At 47.7% G+C, this 21,785-nt stretch overlaps 1 protein-coding gene across 5 annotated transcripts in view; it reads right to left on the reverse strand.

The window, feature by feature from the left end:
- Positions 1–878: 878 nt before the first annotated feature.
- Kansl3 (KAT8 regulatory NSL complex subunit 3) overlaps positions 879–21,785 on the reverse strand; it is a 35,120-nt gene continuing 14,213 nt past the window's right edge. For 4 of the 5 annotated variants that reach the window (XM_051204269.1, XM_051204274.1, XM_051204273.1 and 1 more), the window contains 17 exons: positions 20,726–20,857; positions 20,306–20,422; positions 20,000–20,101; positions 19,830–19,901; positions 18,379–18,453; positions 18,035–18,192; positions 15,818–15,881; positions 15,261–15,461; positions 14,967–15,123; positions 13,723–13,800; positions 12,682–12,873; positions 12,210–12,291; positions 11,713–11,843; positions 10,850–10,959; positions 10,253–10,475; positions 9,813–9,946; positions 879–2,679 (listed from right to left, as the gene is read on the reverse strand). In XM_051204269.1, the coding sequence (XP_051060226.1) occupies positions 2,659–2,679; positions 9,813–9,946; positions 10,253–10,475; positions 10,850–10,959; positions 11,713–11,843; positions 12,210–12,291; positions 12,682–12,873; positions 13,723–13,800; positions 14,967–15,123; positions 15,261–15,461; positions 15,818–15,881; positions 18,035–18,192; positions 18,379–18,453; positions 19,830–19,901; positions 20,000–20,101; positions 20,306–20,422; positions 20,726–20,857 (2,049 nt within the window). In that variant the 3' untranslated portion in view covers positions 879–2,658. The remainder of the gene's footprint in view (positions 2,680–9,812; positions 9,947–10,252; positions 10,476–10,849; positions 10,960–11,712; positions 11,844–12,209; positions 12,292–12,681; positions 12,874–13,722; positions 13,801–14,966; positions 15,124–15,260; positions 15,462–15,817; positions 15,882–18,034; positions 18,193–18,378; positions 18,454–19,829; positions 19,902–19,999; positions 20,102–20,305; positions 20,423–20,725; positions 20,858–21,785) is intronic. The other variant, XM_051204270.1, reaches the window with a different exon arrangement.

The following is a 21,785-nucleotide window of genomic DNA, read 5'->3' on the forward strand; positions in this document are numbered from 1 at the left end:
TGAGTCAGCAGTGGGTTCAGCGATCCTAAAGAAGTGAGGTGAAAGAGAACTGGCTCTACTGAAGATAGTTTACTGGGCCAAATGTTCCATCAGTCTGCTAGGGCTATGATCTCCACCAGGGATGCCAATGCCAGGGCAGGCCACTGTGGAGCTGAACTGAATGCTGGGAGTATGGGCATTTGCTGGCACACTCAGCTGGCATTCCCACTACAGGTGACGTAAAGGTGTGTGTGGCCTGTTCTGGGTTCTGAGATGCAACACTAGAAGGTTTTAAGGGTCAGAAGGGGCGGGGGAGGTCCCTCCTGCCACAGATACACAAGGTAGAACTCACTTATCCACCTCTAAGTCCTTATTTTGGGGTCAAAGGGGCAGCCTTAGGACAGGTAACTGTCCGTTAAGACTAGCTACTGAGTGAGAGCGCCACTCAGGCAATAATCACTCTTGGCCTGATAGGAAAACTGGAAAGGGCCAGTCTCCTCACTTCCTGGGCTGGAGCTGGATTCCATTTCTGGTCTTCCAACTCAGAACCCAGGACAGACATCGGCCCACGCCTCTTCCTCACCCACACAGGGAATGACAGCTGGGTGTAGTGGTAAGTGCCCGTCCTCCCAGCATTCAGGAGGCAGACCCAGAGAGCCATGAGTTACAGGCCAGGTCAGACACTCAGTAAATCCGAGGCCTGCCTAGACTACACGAAACCTGTTTTTGTTTTGATTTTCCTTAAGAATTACAGAGCCTCGGCCTCAGCAGCTGACAGGAGCAAGATAACGCCAGGCACCATCACTCCACTGTCTGTCTCCACTACACAGGCAATCCCAAAGCATGCCAAAGAGTCAAATGAAGACAAGCTGAAGCAATGCAAGGTTTTGTTTTTTTTTTTTTTTTTTTTATTCTTTTTGCTAACATAAGATCAGAGCCATCACTATGGCTCACTTTTATGAATTCATACACCTCCAAATTAATATAGTGATACAACCAAAGGTGGACAAGTCTCTGTCCCTGTGACCTCTTCTCAAAGCCACAGACATCCTCCATGGGGCATTTACAATACATCTGTTGCCCGAGAATTTAAAGCCTTCCTGATCCATCTACATACTCCATACGAGTATTACCTTCTGAGGCGAAGCCTCAAGCCTGCCACAAGATGGGATCTGAGGAGTGTGACCTACAGGTTCCAGCCACTCCCTTGTCGGTCAGTCCCCAAGGTGAAGATGTGTGTTGTTTGTCCCTTCCCCCAGTTTCGCAGTTCCTCAAGGTATACAGGCCATGCCTCAGAAGTCACCCATGGGATGCACACAGACCACCACCAGAGCAGAGTACACGCTTTCTTTGGTTCCAGAACACAAGGGCAGCAGCTTTCAGGAGCAGCCCCTCCAGTGTTGTTCAAGCGGTTCTCCTAAGTCCTAAGGTTGTTCAGGGCCCTCTGCCAACCTAAATATCCCTCCGCGTTTCAGAGCCCACCTCACCCTCTCTCTCCTGGTGGTTATATGCTCTGAGCTACAGAGCTTCTGGAGGCCTGGAAGGCCGCACTGGAGGCCTCTTCCAGATTTCATACCTTCTCAACGTCACTGAACGCCCTCTGACTTTCAGAATGCAGCCCACTGTGAGGCTCTGTGCATGCAGCATCACAGCGCAGGCAGGGGTGTGCACACGAGGATGGGGCCGCTCTCCACTGCTACCACACCTCTGACCTGACGCTCCTCAGCACCACGCTCCACTCAGATTACAAGTGGGAGGCTTTGGCGTAGCTTTACTTTACTTCTCTCTTCAGGGAACGTTCTACACATGAAAAGGAAAGGAGCCTGCACTGGAACACAAATTCAGAACCAGAGTCCAGGCTACCTGTGCAGTGTCACAGCAGTGTCACAGCAGGTTCTGGCCGGCACCAAGCCTCGCACAGTGGCCGCTACACCCTTCCTAGCGCTAAGTAGGGAGACAAGGTTCTAAGGAAAGGAAACGAACTCTGAAGCACAGCCCCACCTTCCTAAACAGCGGGGACAGCATGGTAGCTGTCAACCTGCTTCAGCACCAGGCACCACAGGCGGCTCCAGGCTCCCTCTGACTTGGCTATTCCCACTTCTCTAGTTAATCTTAGGTCAAGTGTCATGCAGAGTCCCCAGCCCAAAGCGCCATCAGCATCAGGTCTGGGGGTGTTGTCTTGCCAACCATTCCCTCGGGCTGCTCCATCCCTCACCTTCAGTATTTCTGTACCTACAGCCTCTCTGGTACAGGACATGCACCAGAGAAGGGGGCCTGGAACCATCGTTCCTCTCTTCCCCGGCAGCTGAAGGGCTGAGCGCTAGCAGCCCACTTCCCCCTGCCTTCACCGGAAACTTGAGTGAGCAGCTCCACACTGACAGCGGAGTCAAACTGCATTAGTGTTAGGGTAGAACGCCAACAATCCACACATGGCCAGTCCTGCTGGGGATTCCAGGAACCCACTTGCTGGCCCTGGATAGCACGCCCCTTGCTGGCACCGTATCACCCACCCTAAGGCTCTCTCAGGCCCAGAGGCCCAGCCCCACAGACAGCTGGTAGAGAGGTGAAAACAACTGTCTTGGGGATGTCTTCAGACACTCAGACGGCTCAGCAGGACCACACGGTTCACCTTGAGGCAGCTGTCACCAACCTGGTAAGGAGGGCCTATCTCTGGCTCATTCACGGTGCTGGAGGCAGGCGCTGTGGGCAGAAGGATGAGAAAGGGTTAAAGTTTGGCCAGGCTAGACCCCTCCTCTGAGCCAATCACCTCACTCCTGAGAACTCACTCCAAGATAATGATTGACAGAAAGAAGAATCACAAGATAAAGGCCCTCTGGTGTCACCGGCTCTGAAGTCAGGCTCACCTGGCCACTCGCCAGGGTAGGAACTCAGTAGCTCGCAGGCTCTGAGCTTCCCTTTTCTCCCTGTAGACACAGATGGCAACCCCTGCTTCCCTGGACTGCGGCAAGGGTTAAGTGAAATAGCTACATAAAGCATCAACAGTGTGAGCCATGCTCAACCACAACGACCAGCTCTTAGAAGCATTTATCACGTCCGAGGACAGAAGTGGAATGCAGAGGAGAAGAAACAGGTGAGTGACTGGGCACAATCAATGGGAAATTTCCATGACTGCTCTGACAGTATCATTTTTAGGTCCTGGGAATTTTGGAGGCATGCCGGGTACCACACTGTGAGGCCTGCAGCCTGGGAAGGAGGAGGCCAGATGGAAGGATGGGGTATCTTCTCAACAAGTCTACCTCGCTTTTGTTTTTACTGTTTTTCGAGACAGGGTTTCTCTGTGTAGTTTTGTAGAGCAGGCTGGCCTGGAACTCAGAGATCCACCCGCCTCTGCCCGCCCCCCAGTGCTGGGATTAAAGGTGCGTGCCACCACCACTTGGCAACTCTACACTTCACACTTCAGGAACCACGGGACCAGTGAAGAAGAGGAGTGTGGGAAGGGAAGGACAAACAAGGGTTTGATTAAGTCTCAGAGGGTCTGCTTCCTACTTGCTTACACAGACCCAGGACAAAGCAGGGCCCCACCCAGGAGGTCACTGCCCTGATTTCAAGTGGGCATAACCGGGCAGGGACTCCTGCGAGGCTGCAGTGAGGCCCCCAGCCTGCCACCATCATGGTGTGGTCAGGACAAGGAGTCCATTCTCAGAACAGTGATGTATGTATGCACAACAGTCTTTCCATTCACAGCCCTTAGCCATCAGGACACACAACAGCTCACTCCTGTCAAGGAAACATGTTGGAAGCACTATTTAGTCCAGAAACCAAGTAATTAAACGCTTTCATGGATATAACCAAAGTTAGTTGGTACTTATGCTCTTTCTTAAAACCCATTCTATGCATGAATACTATACTAAGAAACCCACAAATTAAAGAGGAGGAGGAAGAGGAAGACAATGACGATGACGACTACTTCTTTAAGGGACGTTCTCATTGGCCCAGGTCAGCTGTAGGGTGACCTTCTGAGTCTCTTGACTCTATCTCCTGGATTTGGTGTATTTAGGCAGGCACCTGACCCTCCCCACTCAAAAAGAACTGGTTTTTGTTTTTTTTGTTTTTGTTTTTGTTTTTTTTTTTTTTATTAAATGAGCCAACAGTAGTTCCTGCCTTTAACCCCAGCACTTAGAAGGCAGGCTGGTGTCTCTGAGGCCATGGTGAGTTCCAGACCAGCCATGGCCACATACAGTAAAACCCTGTCTCAAACAACAAAACAAAAATTAGGTAAAATACCATTACCACAAATAAAAAGTCTAACAAATGGCTAGGCATGAGGAAAAAAACCCTAGTGCTTGGGAGGCGGAGGAAGAATGTTAAAATAGAGACCAGTCTAAGCTACATATTTGAGAATAGGTCTCAAAAATAACAAAAGCAAACAATCTTTTAACACCAACAAGTGTCCACTGAGTGTTCAAATTTCCAACTGCCTCATAAATAAAAAATGGGTGGTTTGTTCTTCATCATTTAAACATTTGTATCTGTAAGGTCCCTAACTCTTCTGGCTAGTTTTATATCAACTTCAAACAAGACAAAGTATTTTGAGAGAACCTCATCTGAAAAATGTCCCCACTACATTGGTCGGTGGGCAAACCTATGGTACATGTTCTTCACTGACCAGCACCCAAGCTCACTGTCCTCAATGCCACCCCTGGGCTGGTCCTAGGTCTTCTGAGAAAGCAGGCTGAGCAAGCCATGAGAGCAAGCTAGCCAGCATCCCCCTCCTAAGGCCTTTGCTTCAGTCCCTGCCCTGACTGCCCTTCATGATGGATGGTGATCTGGACATGTAAAATGAAATAAACCCTCTCCTCCCTAAGTTGTTTATGGTCATGGTGTTTATCATAGCTACAGAAACTCTACCTACAACACTGGCTTGTCAATCTCCTCAGCAAACTCGATGAAAAGGCCCAAAGCTCAATAATTCATTTGATTTGCTCAGGATCACCAGCTATTAGATGAAGACAAAGCCTAGCCCAAAGCACAGTGTTCTTTCCTTAATACCAAGCTGTCTGACAGTCAGTAACCCTTCCTTCCTGTCCTAACATCCCCTTGCTTGTTGGAGAAGAATCATCAGAGTACCCCCCACCTAATAACAATGTACCCACTTTATTCACATGAAAACCAATCTGGGTTAAATCCAAACAGCAGATGACCAGGACTCAGCTTTTATCCTGTCCTTCAATTCAGCATGGAAACAAGGACCCTCAATAACCTCAACTCTCACAGCAAACTGTTTCTATTAGAGGGGAGGCAGCAATTTATATTCTAGTTGTACATCAATGTGATACCAGCAAAGGCAAAGTCAGTCTCAATGCAGGCCGTGAAGACCATGTCCATCAAAGCGCAAAGGACAGGCATGTCTGTACTGTGATGAAGTGCACTCAACCCTTCCTGCTGAATCATCTTCCACAAAACTGGTCAGCAACAGCACACAGACACACACAAAAGAGTTGGAAGGGAGGGGAGAGGGAGAGAGAAAAAAAGAGAAACACACACAAAAAGAACAACTGTAGGCTAACACTAATAAACGGAGCTAAAATCTCAGGTGAACTAGACTGTGAACAAAGTGATATGCCTCTCTTAAGTAGTAGGCCCTTCTCTTCTCAGAGAAAAGGAAAGCGGCATGGTAGAAACGGGTCTGAAACTCTGGCACTTGGAAGAGATACATCTGTGTCCAGTCTGAACAACACAGAAAGAACCCATCACAAACAGAACAGGACAAAACTGAAGAAATCGAAGATGAGACAGTTGGTGCATGCAATCCTATCATTTGAGAGGCTGAGCTAGAAGTTTAAAACCATCCAGGGTTATGCAATAAGACCCTGTCTCAAATAAACTAAACAAATGAAAAGAAACCAACAGGAATACCGAATAAGCCACTGAATTTGGAATTCAGACAGTTGAATATTAGGAATGCTATTTAATGAATCATTATAACTCAAAATGGGGATGATACTAAAAGGGCATGCACGGGACCTGCATTTTCAGACAACGAAAGCTAGTGTGGAGAGGAAAAGGAAAATGTCATAGAACAGCCCCATGTGTGTAGTAACATGGGATATAAAGGCAGAAGACTTCAGATGCTTAAGGACAGACAGACAACCTTTACTTCAATGGGCATGAAGATTTACAAGCATGATGGTGTTTGTACTTGCAAGGCTGAGGCTACATAACAAAACCCTGCCTCAAAAACAGAAGTAAAAGCTGGGCGGTGGTGGCACATGTTTTTAATCCCAGCACTTGGGAGGCAGAGGAAGACAGATCCTTGTGAGTTTGAGGCCAGCATGGTTTACATACAGAGCCCATTCCAGGACAGCCAAAATTATACAGAGAAATCTTCTCTCAAAAAACAACAAAAACAAGCCCGGTGGTGGTGACACACACGTCTGATCTCAGCACTCGGGAGGCAGAGGCAGGCGGATCTCTGTGAGTTCGAGGCCAGCATAGCCTACAAGAGCTAGTTCTAGGACAGGCTCCAAAAGCCACAGAGAAACCATGTCTCAAAACAACAAAACAAAACCGGAAAAAAAAAAAAAAAAAAAAAAAAAAACCCACAAAACAATGAAAACAGGAATGAAGAGGGTCAAATATAAATACAGGCCTCTATGCTGCTCTTACACAGGGAAACCTGTCTCAAAACACAAACAAAACTGGCCAGCTATAATTCTAACAGACGTGGACGGCCTCAGCCTGGTCTACATTACCAAGCTCCTGACCAGACAGGACCATACAGTGAGACCCTATATCTCAAAATTCAATATTATTATTTTATTATTATTAGCTATATGCCAGTAATTCTAGCAATTGGGAGGTTGAAGTAAAATGATCATGGCTTTTAGGCAAACCTGAGCAATTTAGCAAGACCTTGTCTTAAAAATAACACAAAGGAAGGAACTGGAAAGATGAATCAGTAGGCTAAGTGCTGAATAGGTATAAGGGCTGAGTTCAGATTTCCATTCATAAAATTCTTATGGTGGACATCTATAATCCTGGGAGCCCAGTCTGCCCAATCTTAGCAGAAATGACAAGTTCCAGATTCACCAAGAGATCCTGCTGCAAGAACCACGGTGGAGAAATGAATGAGGAAGATACCCCAATGCCAGTCTCTGGCTCCTATCCTGTACAAGTGTGAGCAACACACGCGCACGCACACATACACACGCACGCACGCACGCATACATGGAACCCTAGGTTAAATCCTAAACATTACCAAAAACCACCAAGACACTGGGTGAGAGATCAGTAGTTGGGAGATAGAGAAGAGTATCAAGAGCTCAAGGCAATCCTCAGTTACATATCAAACTCAGGACCAGCCGGATCCTGTCTCAAAGAATATAATATGTAGGGGCTAATGAGATGGCTCGGTAATTAAGAGTGCTTCATATTCTTACAAAGGACCGGAATTTGGTTCTCAGCACCCACACAGTGGCTTACAAGTGTCTTTAGCTCTAATTCTAAGGGATCTGGAGCCCTCTTCTGGCCTGAGGGCTGAGGAATGCATACATATACATTCAGGCAAATAAAATAAAAGACAGCTGCTGACTGGGATAAAGCATAAGAAACTGTGTAACAAAGAACTGATATAAAGCCACCATGTGTCAAAATACAGACAGGTGACCAAGATCCAACTCCAAAAAGCTGTCCTCCAATTCCCACATATGACACAGCTCATTACCTGGGAAGAGGAGCCCAAACTGAGAATGTTCCCATCCTTCACATACATGCAAGTCTAGAGAGCATTCACATGCATGCAAGTCTAGAGAGCATTTTTTTTTCGACTATCGATCCATGTGGGAGGGTCAAGCTCACCGTGGGCAGTGCCACTCCTAGGAGGGTGGCCCTGGCTTCTATAAAAAGCAAACTGAGTGAGCCATAAAGAACAAGGCAATAAGCAGTGTTACTCCTCGGCCTGGGACTCAGTTCCTGCCCTGATTTCTGTTCATGATGGACTTTAAGGTGGAATAACTATTTCTTCCCCAAGTTGTTTTTTGTTATGGTCTCTATCACAGCAATTAAAACCAAACTAAGACAACACACATTCCACAGAACATGTGCCCACATGTAAACAGCACAGAGACAGACATAGATATTTAATTAAAAAAATTAAAACCTGGGAAAGTTTCCACCAAGCTATTACAGTATCCATGAAAATAGCACCATGAGAAATTTAAACACTTTTAAAATTTTTATTTATTTATACTTTATGTATGGGTGCTCTCCATGTATACCCGCATTCCAGAAGAGGTCTGCAGGTCCTATTACAGACGGTTGTTGAGCCACCATAGAGTTCCTGGGAATTGAACTCAGGACCTCTAGAAGGACCGCCAGTACTCATATCTGCCAAGCCATCTTTTCAGCCCCAATTTAAACATTTTCTAAATTATATTATTCCTAAAATATTCCAATAATTTAAAGTAAGCACAATTATTTTTGTAATTAAAAAAAAATAATAAAAACACTAGGCCAATGCCAGACAGTGGTGGTGCATGCCTTTAATTTCAGCACTTGTGAGGCAAAAGGAGGTGGATGTCTGTGAGTTCAAGGCCAGCCTGGTCTACAGAGAGTTCCAGAACATCCAGCGCTACACAGAGAAACCCTGTCTCAGAACAAAACCAATAAAAAAAAACTCCACTAGGCCACAGAGACAGTTCAGTGGGTAAAGGCTCTTGCCACGAAGCCTGATAAACCTGCCTGGTCGCCAGAACCCACAGGCACCATGGCATGAGCACACATTCGCGCGTGCGCACACACAAATAATGTAAAAAGGAAGGATGAAGGAAGAAAAGCATTTCCAACCCCTCTAGATGCCAGGCTCTGGTCTGTGCACAGCCCTTGCTAAAAGTGGGGAGAGAAGGGCTTAGCGAGCGGCTTGGGAACTGTAGGTGCTGCAGCACTGTGGTGGTCGGAGATAAGCAGTTCCCCACAGGGAAGGGCACCACGAGGAAGAAGTGTCACTGTGGTGAGCTCAAGCTCTGCCCAGTGCGCCACACATTCGCCTTCTGCCCGCAAACCAAGGCGGAGCGCTCTCAGCGCCTTTGTAGTGCCAGGTTGGCTGCCATGCTCCTGATAATGGACAAACCTCTGAAACTGAGTATTTTCCTTTGTAAGAGTTGCCATGGTTACGATGTCTCTTCACTGCAACAGACCTAAGTAAGACAAGTACCCACCTTCTGTGTGCCCAGGCAGGCTGGCCTGGCGGAAGGACAGGACCGGGCCCACCTGTAGATAAGTAACCCACACAGCTCCTTGCCCATATGCAGAAGGCCTGGCTGAACTGAGCTTCTGGAGAATGGCACAATGTTGGACCAGAACTATTTCTGCTTGGCCTATCTTTGGATGGTTCCTCAGATCAACATTTTTAGGTTAAGAGCATATTATTTTACTTTAAAAAGACGTAATAAAAATCAGTAAGAGGAACTGACGGCGACTTCTAGGTAAGCCCTAAAAAAACCTAACTGTACCCTAAAGACAGCAATAAACACAAGGTCTGAGAATCAGCTTCTTCTCACAAGCTCTGAATAATGAAACCAAGAGTGGAAGGAGAAAAGAAGAGGAGGCAAATGCACAAAAACATTATACCCCAGCCATGGCCACACTTGAGTATTCACAAACTCAATCCTCACAATAGCTATGAGTTTTATAGATAAGGAGACTCAAAGAAGCCCTGCCTTGCTCAAAGTGACAAAGCTGTAAACCTCAGGGTTCAAATTTGAATCTGGTCTGCCAACAAATTTAGTGCAACGGCAGCTACGGTCAACCCTCTGGATGGCCCTGAATTTACCAGGATTAGGGCTCACTGCCTGGGTCTGTCCAAGCCAACTTACCTGTGAGCTAGAGGGCAGAATCTGGGAGGTGGGCTCCTCGGATGGTGCTGCTCCTGAGCCGATAGGGCTTAGGGTGGTGATTCTGCTTGGCTGGCCACGGAGTGTCAGGGTAATGGTGGTGGGGACCTTTAAGCCTGAGGAAGAGACAGGAAGATGGGATTCATAGCCTCTTTCTTGCCATGTAAAACACACTCTTGGCTTCACATACTCTTGGCTTCCTTCCTGGGTGGGTAGGTCTACCCCATCAGTCAATGTGAAAGGCAACAGGAAACTTCCTGTGTTGTCTAGACCTCCCTGGGGGCTGGCTCCACAGAGCTGAATCCAAGCATCAAAGCCAGGACAGGTGGAGCTGGGTTTAGACCTGGTCTAAGCGAAACGGCTACTAAAAGAGCTAAGGAAAAGCCCAGATCTGGAGCCCGCATTATCTTCATGAGACTTACCTGATGCTTGGTTAGAAATCTGAGCCAGGCCAGGTAGACTGCTTGCCAACTTAGCGAGGCCCCCATTGGTCAGCAGCTGGTGGATGGCAGTGGGCTTCCCACCAGGCGTGGCACCCAAGGAGGAGAGAGTGGTGGCCACAGGGATGGTCCGGACAATGGTGCTCGTGCCCGTGGTGATGGCACCCAGGCTCTGCATGGGGGTTGGCAATTTCACACTGGTGGCCTATTGGACAAACAACCAAATGATTAAAAGTTACCACCCAACAGCAACACGAGAGCCCGAGAGCCCACAGCACTATCAAAAGCTAACACGTACAGTGTGCACCACATGTTAAGGTGCTCTTCCAGGAATTTTGCATATGTCAGCTTTAATCATCACAAATATACGAGGGAACTAATATTATTATCATCTTATTTTATAGATAAACAAGATGAGAGGTCAAGAATCTCACCCAAGGCCATATACTGTCATAGATTATAACGTCTGGTAGCTTTTTTGGCTGCATATTTAGAAGGTTCTTTGTCCTTAACCCACTAACCCCTGAAAAAAATTAAGGAGTCCTAATCCCACACTGTCCAACACAGCATATGACATACCTGAGGAGCTGGCCCTGGGGAGGGACTTCCTGGGAGGCCAGAGGTCTTGCTGCTAATGTCCTGTAAGCTGAAGCTGAGGCCTTGGAGGAGGCTGCTGGCTGAAGCGGCTCCTAAGAGAGGACAAGGCAGGTAGCAGCTGGTCAGTCACTTGTATACAACCACAGGTAGCAAAACTTTCACCCTTGCAACAACTTAAACTTGCCATAAGACACTGCCCTGTCCTCAGAAGCTCCCAGGAGTCTCCTCAGCAGAGACAGTAGATGCCACGCCACGAGAGGGGCTACGTCAGACACTGCTGCCTGGGATGTGCTCTGCACACCCCAACCTGTCCTAAGCCAGCAGTCCTTCATTCTGAACAGCATTAGGAACACCAGAGATCTAGATTCCCACTTTTCAGAACCCTAAATCCTCTTTATTTCCCAGTAAGAAGAAAGACTTCTGAAGCCAGGTGGATTAAGATACCTGATCACACTACACACAGTCCAACATTCTCAAATTAAAAATCTGCTTCAAGGAAAGGTAATTCAGCAACGGTCTCAGTTATGGGATCAGGCAATCAGCCCTTCCACATAGGCTGGGGTCAGAAAAAGTCAGTGACAAACAGAAAAAACATAATCTCATTTTGCTAATGTCCAGTTGGCACCACCTCCAGCTTCATTTGGACAGAGGCATTAGAAAGGAGAAGCCCACAACAGGCACTGCCTAGCCTCACAGTAGAGGACAAAGAATTTCCCTCGTTCAAGCTAATTCGGGCTTCTGCAATCACAGGGAGAGCAGAGATGTCACCTCTAGCTCCAGTTTCAGAGCTACTGGTCTAAGACCACCCTCCAGCAGCCTACCCAAAAGACTGCTGGTGGAGATACCTGCAAGGGAGCTGCCAGGAGACGTGGCCACCAGGCGGCTCTGCAGTGTGTGGATGGCGTTGGGTGTGGCACTGCCGGGGGCCACAGATGGGGCTGCACTGGCCATAACTCCGCCTTCAGAAGAACTTGACCTGGAAACAAAGGAAAGAGCCCTGTCACCCAAAGGGCAGCAGTCCACAAAGCGGGGCTCCAGAGGGAAGCCTAGCAAGGAAGAATTTTCTGTTTCTTTGTTTCAGCTTCTAAGTCTCAAATTTATCCTTCTAAAAGTCAGGCCTAAATTAAAGAACTGAGGTCTTAAGTAAAGTCAGTGGACGCTCTGCGATTTCATAAGGAAAAATGAACTCTAAACTGACAGAAATGAAGGCAAGTTCCCAATCAGAAAGAAGTCACATGCTCGTAACAGACGGACCCAGAATCTCTCAACTTTCTTCAACACCAAATGAGGCAGAAATTAAGTGAAGGGAAGAGGGACTAGGAAAGACCAAAGGCAGACTCACTTGGCTGTGGTGAGAAGTCCCGTGAGTTCCTTGGCTCCCACTGAAGCTCCCAGCGCCATGGTGATGGGTTTCCCCCCTGCAACTGCAAAACAAACCCCAAGACCAAAGGTCAGTCCTAACTTGTCCCATAACCACGGCTAAATTAAAGACTGGAAGGCAAAAAAGAACAGCTGTGCTGTTACAGGAGAGTCAGGTTCTTCCTTCCTTCTACCTTTTAAGCTTTCTGGAGTATCTCATTATCTTAACTGAAAACCAGAAAGGAAAAGTAGGAAATACTCTAAATGGCCCCCAACTACCCCTACGTCGTCTCCCCTGTCAGTTAAGACAAGGTAACTGCCACATTCCACCACGTTGTGACCACAGACCACCTCTGTCCCAGCTGTCCTTCACACTGACAGAGGCTGGGTCCCCTGCCAGACTGTGTGCCTGGAAAAGCTGGTCAGCCTTTACCAACACGCCACAAAAGACCCACCTTCAGGTGCTCCACCTTGAGGGAGAGCACAAGGCCCTCCAGCCGCATCCCCCTGGGAGATGAGGGACACCTTGATCTTTGGTCGCTTGGAAGGCTTTGCGCCAGGAAGAGGACTGGAAGGGTGGTACCGCTTCAGCTGGACCCTAAGCTCCTCCTTCTCTGGCTCCTCCATGGGCTCTGATGAAATAGGAACTAAGAAATGGAGCACAGTTAAGACTTCCATAAGCTTATGAGAATGGCATACGTCTAGCAAGCAGGAGCAGCCATGGGGGCAAGCCCCAAGCACAGGTTACACCTCAAACTCACACTTGTACCTCAGCTCCCACCCATTGGGGACCTCAAAGATAGCTCTAGCTCATCCAGCTGCCCGGGGCTACTCTCTGGCTCTCAGGAACTACTGGGTGAGGCAGTATCTCAGGTGCTGCCCAAAGATAACAGGGAGGTGGCCCAGGTCATCGCTTCGTCTGAGGCTCCCATGAGCTCAAACACATCGCGGTCTCAGTTCTCCTGACTTATACTCCGAAGTCTCCTCCCTTTAGTTCTTAGCACAGGAAAACAGGCTTGGGTAGGGAGGGAGACGGCAGTTCAATGAATTGGGGGGGGGGGTCCCTGTCATGGGGCCACAATGAGGGAATCAATTACTGGTGAGAAGGACTGCTTAGAGGTAAATGACTGTCTTCAGACAGGAGGAAGGCAAGGGCTCTAAGAGCCTGGAGCGCTTACAGCAGTCAGGATGGAAACAAACAAGGCAGGGAGAGAACAGGCCAAGGAGATGCCGGCTTGCAGGCAACAGGCCAAAGGCACACCAGAGAAACAGAACCAAGAAGCATGGCAGAAAAACCACAGCGGGAAACCAACCAACCAAGCAAGCAAACAAAAAACAAAACAAAACAACAACAAACCCACCACCATGAGACACCAACAGATAAAACTGAAGGCAAAGGCCACTGCGTAAGCAAGGGGAGCTGGCGGCCGTCAGGAGACGAGTGGCGGGCAGGGGAGGAGAGCAAGCCGAGGCGAGCAGGTGAAAGCAATACTCACCAAAGAGACAGGAGGAGGCGCCGGGAGGAAAAGCTTTCCTCACCAGCATGTTTTGTTTCAGAAAAGCAGCAAACTGTGCTGGAATGAATCAGAGAGAATTATAGAATCACAGCCAGCTGGAAAATGGAGGGACAGAGTGGGAACCAGGAAGAGATGAAAATGGTCAGCGTGTGCTCTTTCTGAGGCATCTACATGGATCTGGAACCTGACTTTGCTGTGTACTTGCCACATGGGGCCATTGCCAAGCCTCAACACGCTAGGACAAGTCAACTCCAGAGAGGGACTGCGGGCAGTGCAGACTCTGTTTATATTAGCTCCCTACCCACCCATCAGCTCTGCCACCATGGTTTAATGGCTACTGCTGTCCCCATTGACATTCTTAGGTCTCATCCTAAACCAGCTCATGACTCAGCTTTCAGGATCACCTTTGTGTCTCCACTAATCATGCTACCCAGACAGAAATACAGCAATCTGCTAGTTCTGCCTCCACCATGTTTCTCAGAGAGCCCCACCAGGGACTCAGCTGTTCCCCGCCACTGAGGGTGGGAGCCAGGCTACAGGGCGTCCACAGACGGCAGGTGCCTCTTCTGTTGCCTTCACCCACACTCACACCTGCGAGTAGCATTTCATAAGATGCCTGGGTTTAAGTGATAACTCTCTGGCTCCATTAAAAGCAAAAGCGGACGAGAGCAGAGGATCACATGGGGATGGGGGTGGAGTAGACCCACATAAGGGACAGAGCCACTGAGCTTCTGTCCTGACTCAGTGAATTTCCCCTTTCCTATGGCTCCCCAACACAAATGTTTCCCACCCTCAACTGAAGCTTAACCGCAGAACCCTGACCAAATCTGAGAACCCATCACGGAACTCTCTTCAAGACCCAAACAAAGAAGGGCAAGGTGGGGCTGGCCTAGAATCTGAGGAATAAAATCAGTCACCCTGTGCTCACCATCTGCAAAGCCCTCTGACTCCAGGAAAGGTTGGCAAAATATGTAGTTTCTCCAACTAGTAATCAGAAGAAAGGTCTGGCCACTACACAGTCAGCTCCTAAGCTCAGTGTCTCTAGCACACTAACAGACAAGGCTGTGATAAGGAACACAAAGCCTAGTCCCACACAGCCTTGGGATTCATTCCAACCTGGTTTTGTCTAGAAGCAATATAGGAAAGGGTGCCTTCCAACTGCCACATGACAGACACTAGCTGCAGGGGACAGAGCCCGCTGGGACTGCTGGGCCAGAGCATACCTTGGGCTTGTTTGTGGGTCAGCACAGCTTCTGTCCTCTGTACGTGTCTTTTCAGCAGCTGGGAAGTCCCAATCTGACTGGACTTCTGGGCAGAGGTCACAGTGGCCACTTTGGTCTTAGGGCTGGACGTGGGGCTACTGGACACACTGGAGAGATCCTGGGTAAAGAAGGTCCAAAGAGGTCTGGCACAGCTCCCTGGATCTCCCCATAGGAATTCCTGGATATCCCACAAAGGAATACCCAATTATGCATCTTCACACCTCAACAAAGGTGCTCCCTCCCTGCCCACACTACCTCTGAGCCTGAGGGGGAGGCAGGGAGCTTGGCAGCTGGGGAAGCAGGTCGACTGCCTCGCTCGGGAATTTCAAAGGCCAAGTCTCTTCGGGGCAAGTCCCGGGGCTTCTTTTTCTTCTCAGCATCCTGATCCCTAGGTTCAGATCCCACATGCCCTTCAGCACGAGTGAGCACCCCAGTCAGGAAGTCCACGATCTCATCCTAGTGTGACAAGAAGCCACGTCCCAAGTCTTCCTCTGGACAGCAGGACCCTACCATATAACACCAGCTGTACAGAACTCTAGTCCCAAATGACGGTTCTTCCCACTCACAAAGCCACACGCAGGCCAAGCTTCTTGGCAAAGACCAGCAGGCGCCTATGTGAAAGTAGCTCTGGGCACTCCCCAGCCCAAGATGCCTCACCCACCCCCCATTTCTTTGTTTGTGATTTGGGTATGCCACAGAACCTACTTGATACCCTTCATGGTCCAGAGTGGGTAAGCTGCTGCCAGTAAGACTAAATCTAAGGCAACAGAGAAGAGGGTCCAGCTACAAAAGAAGAGAAAAAACCTGTTTACCTGAATACATCTGTCCACCATGCTTTGAGTCAACCCTTCTGATTTCTTCTTTGCTTTGCTTATTCTGAGAGGAAAGAGGAGAAACAATGAGCTGACTGAGTAGGTAAAAGCGCTGGCAGGACAAGTCTAACGGCTCTCAGAGAAAGCCCAATGTAAGTTCAAACTCTGCCACCCAGAGTAAAAGGAGAGAGCCGACCTGCACACACATGCCATGCTCCATGTCCCGGCACATACATGTGTACCTCCATTCACACACTCCTCTCTCTTCCTCTTCTTCCCAACACACACAGAAAGGGAGAGACTCTGTCTCAAAATAACAAAAACCTGGTTTCTGACTAAGGCTCCTGGAAAAGGAAACCAGGACCCAAGTTATACAATGGGAGAGTGACATTATTAAATCTATATTTACCCTCCAAAATGACTTAAATGAAGCTTAATACAAATAATACCTATGTTCATGTTGATTCTCCAACCTGAGATGCTCAAGACTTACAGTTAAAGGACAGAACTAATGCCAACTTGTGCTCTGACTTCCAAGGGTACGGGAACCCTCGAACACAAAAAAACATTTAATTATGTTTTTAAAGCAAGGTGTGGTAGTGTACACCTTTAATTTTGGCACTCAGGTAGCAGAGGCCGGCAGATCTCTATGAGTTTGAGGCAAGCCTGTCTACTTAGAGAGTTACAGGACAGCCAGGGCTACAGTAGAGAGACCCTATCTCAAATAAGTTTAAAAATCAAAATGTAATGAACAGTATTCCTCTAAGCAAAAGTCTGATGTCAAAGCTACAGTCTCAAAATATTTTTTCCCAAGTGACTGGCAGCTATCTCTGATTTTGCATTAACACCATCATTTTTCAGTTCAGGAGGGTGAGTTACAGAAGTTAAGCAACTTACCCAAACTTCCACATAAAGGAATTAAGACTAAGACATTTCCCAACCCTTAGGCCAGTGATTCCAACCTATGCCAATGCCATCACAACTCAATAGCAGCCAGCATTCTTATCCTTCCCCATTCCCTCAACACAACTTAATACACACATGCTCTATTCTCTTGTGGATCAGCTGAATATCCACAAAAACAACATGTTTACATGAAAACATTGAGTTGAACATCAACAATCAAGTGGCAAATGACAAAGGACAGAAAGACTCCTCCAAGAAGCCCCAGTAGAAACCAAACAGACAGCAACAAGCATTTATTTGCCTAAGCTTCCCGTATGTCTTTAGCCCCAGTTCTTGTGAGTTCGAGGTCAGCCTGGCCTACAGAGTTCCAGGACAGTCAGAGCTCAACAGTGAAACTGTCTCAAGAAACAAAAGCCACTACAGGTCAAGGTTTTTCTAAGACTGACTTCCAGAAACCCCTCCCAAAACTTGGTTTTATTTATACTTCAAAATGTACCCAGTCAGGCTTAACACGAGTAAATCTGTATTCTCACTGATCCTAAGGGAACAAAAAAATTAAATGTCTACCCCAGGAAAAGTCTGATGAATCTCAAAAGTATCTTCTTCCCACAAGATGACTCCTAATTACAAAGGGGAAAATAATGATTTCACAGTGGAGGAACCCACAGCAGCTATCTCAACTACGTGATCAAAGTTCTTATCAGTTGTAATAAGACAAATTGAATCATGAATCCCCTGATGACAGAATACACTGAACATCTTCAATGTAATCCCAAAATATTTTTTTTAAAAACTATCTGTAACATAACTGATCAACTGTCTTTAATGGTGTCAAGGTCATAGAAAACATGGGCATGAAGATTTAGTAGTTTGGGCAGAAGGATGTATTCAGTCATGGCCATGGTAAATCTGAGTACAGCCTAGGCTACAAAAAATCCTAGCTCAAAAAAGAGACACAGACTCCAGGGAGACACTGATGAAATCTGAGTCTGTTATTTAGACTAAACAATGCTATCAAAGTGACATTAGTTTCCACATTTTGAAGATTGTATTTTGGTTATATAAGAAACTCTAGGTGAAGGATAGATGTGATTTCAGCTTTTTGTTTTAAATTTTTGAGACATGTTCAAGGGCCAGGCTGACCTCACAATGAATCCTTCTGCCTCAGCCTCCTGAACATATACTGAGATTACAGGATGCAACTTTTAATTGCTATTTCGGTCACACTGGTCTGTCATTATACACTGCCACCAGAAAGCAATTTTTAACATTGTAACATGCTCCCTCTCAGCTCTAGAGCAATGTACCCACCTGAGATTGTCATCCGCTCCCCCCACCACCACCAAGCTGTTTTCCGCTCTAATCTTCTCCCGGAAGTCCTCCATGGATTCGGGGTGACACTGTAGAGAGTTCTGACCGATGACAAAGAGGACTGGAGTCTTCATGTCCAAGAGAGGGTCATCCACATCCTAAAGGAGGCAGGCAGCAGTTTAGATTCAGTCAACTGGTGCTCAGGAAGCCCTGCCCTTCAAGCTGGTCACTGCGCGAGGCCTCACTCCTCCCGGGTCCCGGGTGCGGCGTGCAGGCCACTGGACCACACTCCTGTTGTCCCCACTCCCACAGACGAAGACCACCCAGTTTCACCGCGCTCTTACCCCCCGGGGGCCATCCACAGTAAGCAGAGGAAACCCAAGGCAGACAACCGCAGTGACGTACTCCATCACAGACACCTGTAAATAAAGGCACATTCATCTTTTGGCCAGTGAACCCACGGCAGGAGGGACTGCCTAGCTTAGATCCACCAGTCAGTCCCAGCTCTTCCTGCTTGCCCTAGCTTTCAGTTTTGGCGGCCTCGACAGGATTAAGTATACAGAACACAGGCAGTCACTTCCCAGAACTGACCCCAATGGACCACCCCAACACACACCCGAGCCTGATGGAGTGGTCATATTTCAGCCCTGTCAGCAACCTCGACTACAGCCCTCCTCACTTTGCTATTGAGAACAAATATAAGCAAAGGACACAATGTTGCCAGGCAGGGACATACAGCTAGCCCAGAGTAGCACACCTCCCAAGTGCAAACCCTGGGTTCCATCCCCAGTACACAGGGAAACACAGATGCCAACCCTGTCCCTTCCATGGAGAAATCTCCCACCAGCGGTTCTAAGGGGTAGCACCTACGCAGCTGAGACCTCTCAAGGTAAGTGGCTACCGATAGTCTGCCCAGGGTGTGCAGACAGGACAGATGCTTGTTCTCACTACTCTAGATGCCACATTGACTATGCTGGTTGGAAGAAGTGTGTGTTGCTTTCAAAAGTCAAGGACACTTAGACAAGCTGACATATACATGCAGGAAAAAAAATGTCTCTTGATATTTATAAAGGAACCAAACACAACCACAACATCAAACTCAAAACGAATTTGTCCCCATTTGAAATGTTAAGGAGAGAACACAGTAAGAAGTCTGGAGAAAAGGAATCTTTTTTTCCAGAGATACATGCTCAAACATATATAAATGAAATACAGCATTTGGAACTTTCCCCCCTCTCCAGACAGGGTTTCTCTGCGTAGCCCTGGCTGTCCTGGAACTCAAGAGATCCATATGCCTCTGCCTCCTCTGTCTGGCTGTATTTGGAACTTTTTAATAACTGTTTTATTGTCTTCTCCTAAGAAGTTTGGGCTAGCACAGAACTCACTATATATAGCCCAAGCTAGCGCCAAACTCAGGGCAATGTCCCTGCCTCAGCCGACCTACCTAGTGCTAAGATTATAAGCATGTGTCATCACACTTCGAAACTTTCTTCAAAATAATCTGGAGCACAGAGAAAGTGGGCAGGAGTAAGAGGAAAGTAAGCCTGGCTATGAGGTGATCTCTGGTAAAACTAAGAGATCAAGGAATTTACTTACTACTCTATTCTTCCTATAATAACATTTCCATAACAACATTTAAAAAACTAATGAGACTGTCTTCCACAATGCACATGCAGTTTCCCATGCCAAGTATCTAGCACAAAGACAAAGAAGAATTCAAAGTAATAATAGCAGCGCTGTTTCCATGAGAACATTAAGTTTTCAGTGATCTCCAAATAAAACATAAATTACTTACATGACAGGCCACCACAGCTCCTGTACTCCATCCAATCAAGATGATGGGTTTGTGTGGGAAATGGCTGTGAATCTTTGTGCAAGAGAAAGAGAGTAAACAAGAGACTGCACGGGCACAGAACAGTCCCGCACCCTGGGTGCGCCCCTGTGGACAAACCCAGGCATCCTCACCTCCAGCACTTTGCTCCTCAGCGCTCCGATCATGTGCTCAAGGCACTGCAGAACTCCCACTCCACTACCGTTGTTCAGCAGATGCGTGGCTACAGGAATGACCTAAGGGGGGGGGGGCATCCGTGTCACAAGTGCCAAGTTTCAAGCCTCAGTTCTGCTTCACTTATCCCAAACCACTCACAGGTGATTGAAAGGTAAGAGGATAAACCACATTTGAGTTCAATAAACTTGCCCCCTCCCACACACCCTTCTCTTTAACCCTCCAAGACTACATTCCCACCCAGAACCCCTCGGCCTCACAATCACCTTGCCTAAGCAGGAAAGCTGTGACTGCCAGAAGCGATGGCGGCGTGAGGCAGGGAACACAGAGCTGGAGGGTCCAGAGGAGGCGATGAGGATCAAGGGAGAGCCCGGGAGCTTGCTCTGAGGAGACAATCCAATCCAAGACCACTGAGTGCGAGGTATTCATTCATCTCCCCATAAACTCTCAGCAACTGCATCCCAACGCTTTACACCAACCACCGACCCTTCGCTTGTGGCTGGAGACAGCTCAGCAGACGGGAGCACTCCCTGCTCCTCCAGGGAAGCAGAGTTCGGTTCCCAGCACCTATGCCACCTGCCTATAACTCAGTTCCCTCTCCTGAGCTCCGTGAGCACTTGCACTCAAGTGCAGACCCCCACTTCAAAATAAATGAGCCTTTAAGAAGAACCCAAGCACTAACTTACGGGCTTGTTATGAGAAAGCACGCCGACAGCAGGGTCCCAGGGCCTCTTGAGGAGGAGCGACAAGGCCTCTGCCCCTGCGGCCCCTGTCTTAGTGTTGGACGACACAAGCATCCGGTCGATCAGGGTTGGGATCTACAAAGAAGGGTGAGCAAAGATATTTCCAGTGTCAAGTGAGAACCTTCCTTCCAGCAGCAATGTGCTGCAAGACAGAAACCCACCGGACTCTTAACTCTTACGCACGGCAGATCAGTGCACAGCTAAGGTACACTCCCACTGTGAAAGAACACAGAGCTCTTCCTCTGGAAGGCAATGTAGTAGCTACACCAATGGACTGAAGTTTACCATCCCTTGCCCAGATGACTATACTTTGGGCCCCCTTTCATATCAGAAAACACAGAAGTCATGGTGACACTCCATGTGATTCCAGCACTTGGGAGATAGATGGAAGAGAATCAGAAAGTCAAGGTCAACCTCAGCTACACAGGGAGCAACCTGGGATTCATCAGACCCCGACTGAAAAACAGAAAAATAAACATCTGCACTATCTTCTGGACACAGCCTTCCAGTTGAGACACGTATAATGAAACCTGTTATTGTTCCCCCAAAATATATCCTACTATATTGTGATTTGTATCATATCCTGTTTTTAACTATCCCCCAAAAAGTTACCTCACCAATATATAAATACAGGTTTCAGTCATGCTGATGCTTAAACTGCAAAGGAAAATTTCACAAATCCCACAATACCCACAGAGAAGTAAAAACAATCTCAAAGAAAGAAAAGATTTTTATGTGTTATAGGCAGTTTTCAGAGGCATTTTAAAATGGTTTCCAGACACTAGAGAATATGGTTTGGGGTAGGCATAAAATGCCAAAGGAAGCAGGCTAAGAAGATGAGCTAGCTACTCCTAACTCCCTAACTCAGGAGAGGGAGTGAGGGAGGGGAGGAGAGGGAGGGAGGGAGGAAAGAGGAAGAGGAGACAGAGACATGCAGAGACATACAGACTGATTAGAACCCGGGAGTAACTCTTACTTAGGATTTGCAAGGCCCTGGGCTGAT

The sequence above is a fragment of the Phodopus roborovskii genome, unplaced genomic scaffold (genome assembly GCF_943737965.1).
Source record: "Phodopus roborovskii unplaced genomic scaffold, PHOROB, whole genome shotgun sequence".
In the NCBI taxonomy this organism is placed as follows: Eukaryota; Metazoa; Chordata; class Mammalia; order Rodentia; family Cricetidae; genus Phodopus; species Phodopus roborovskii.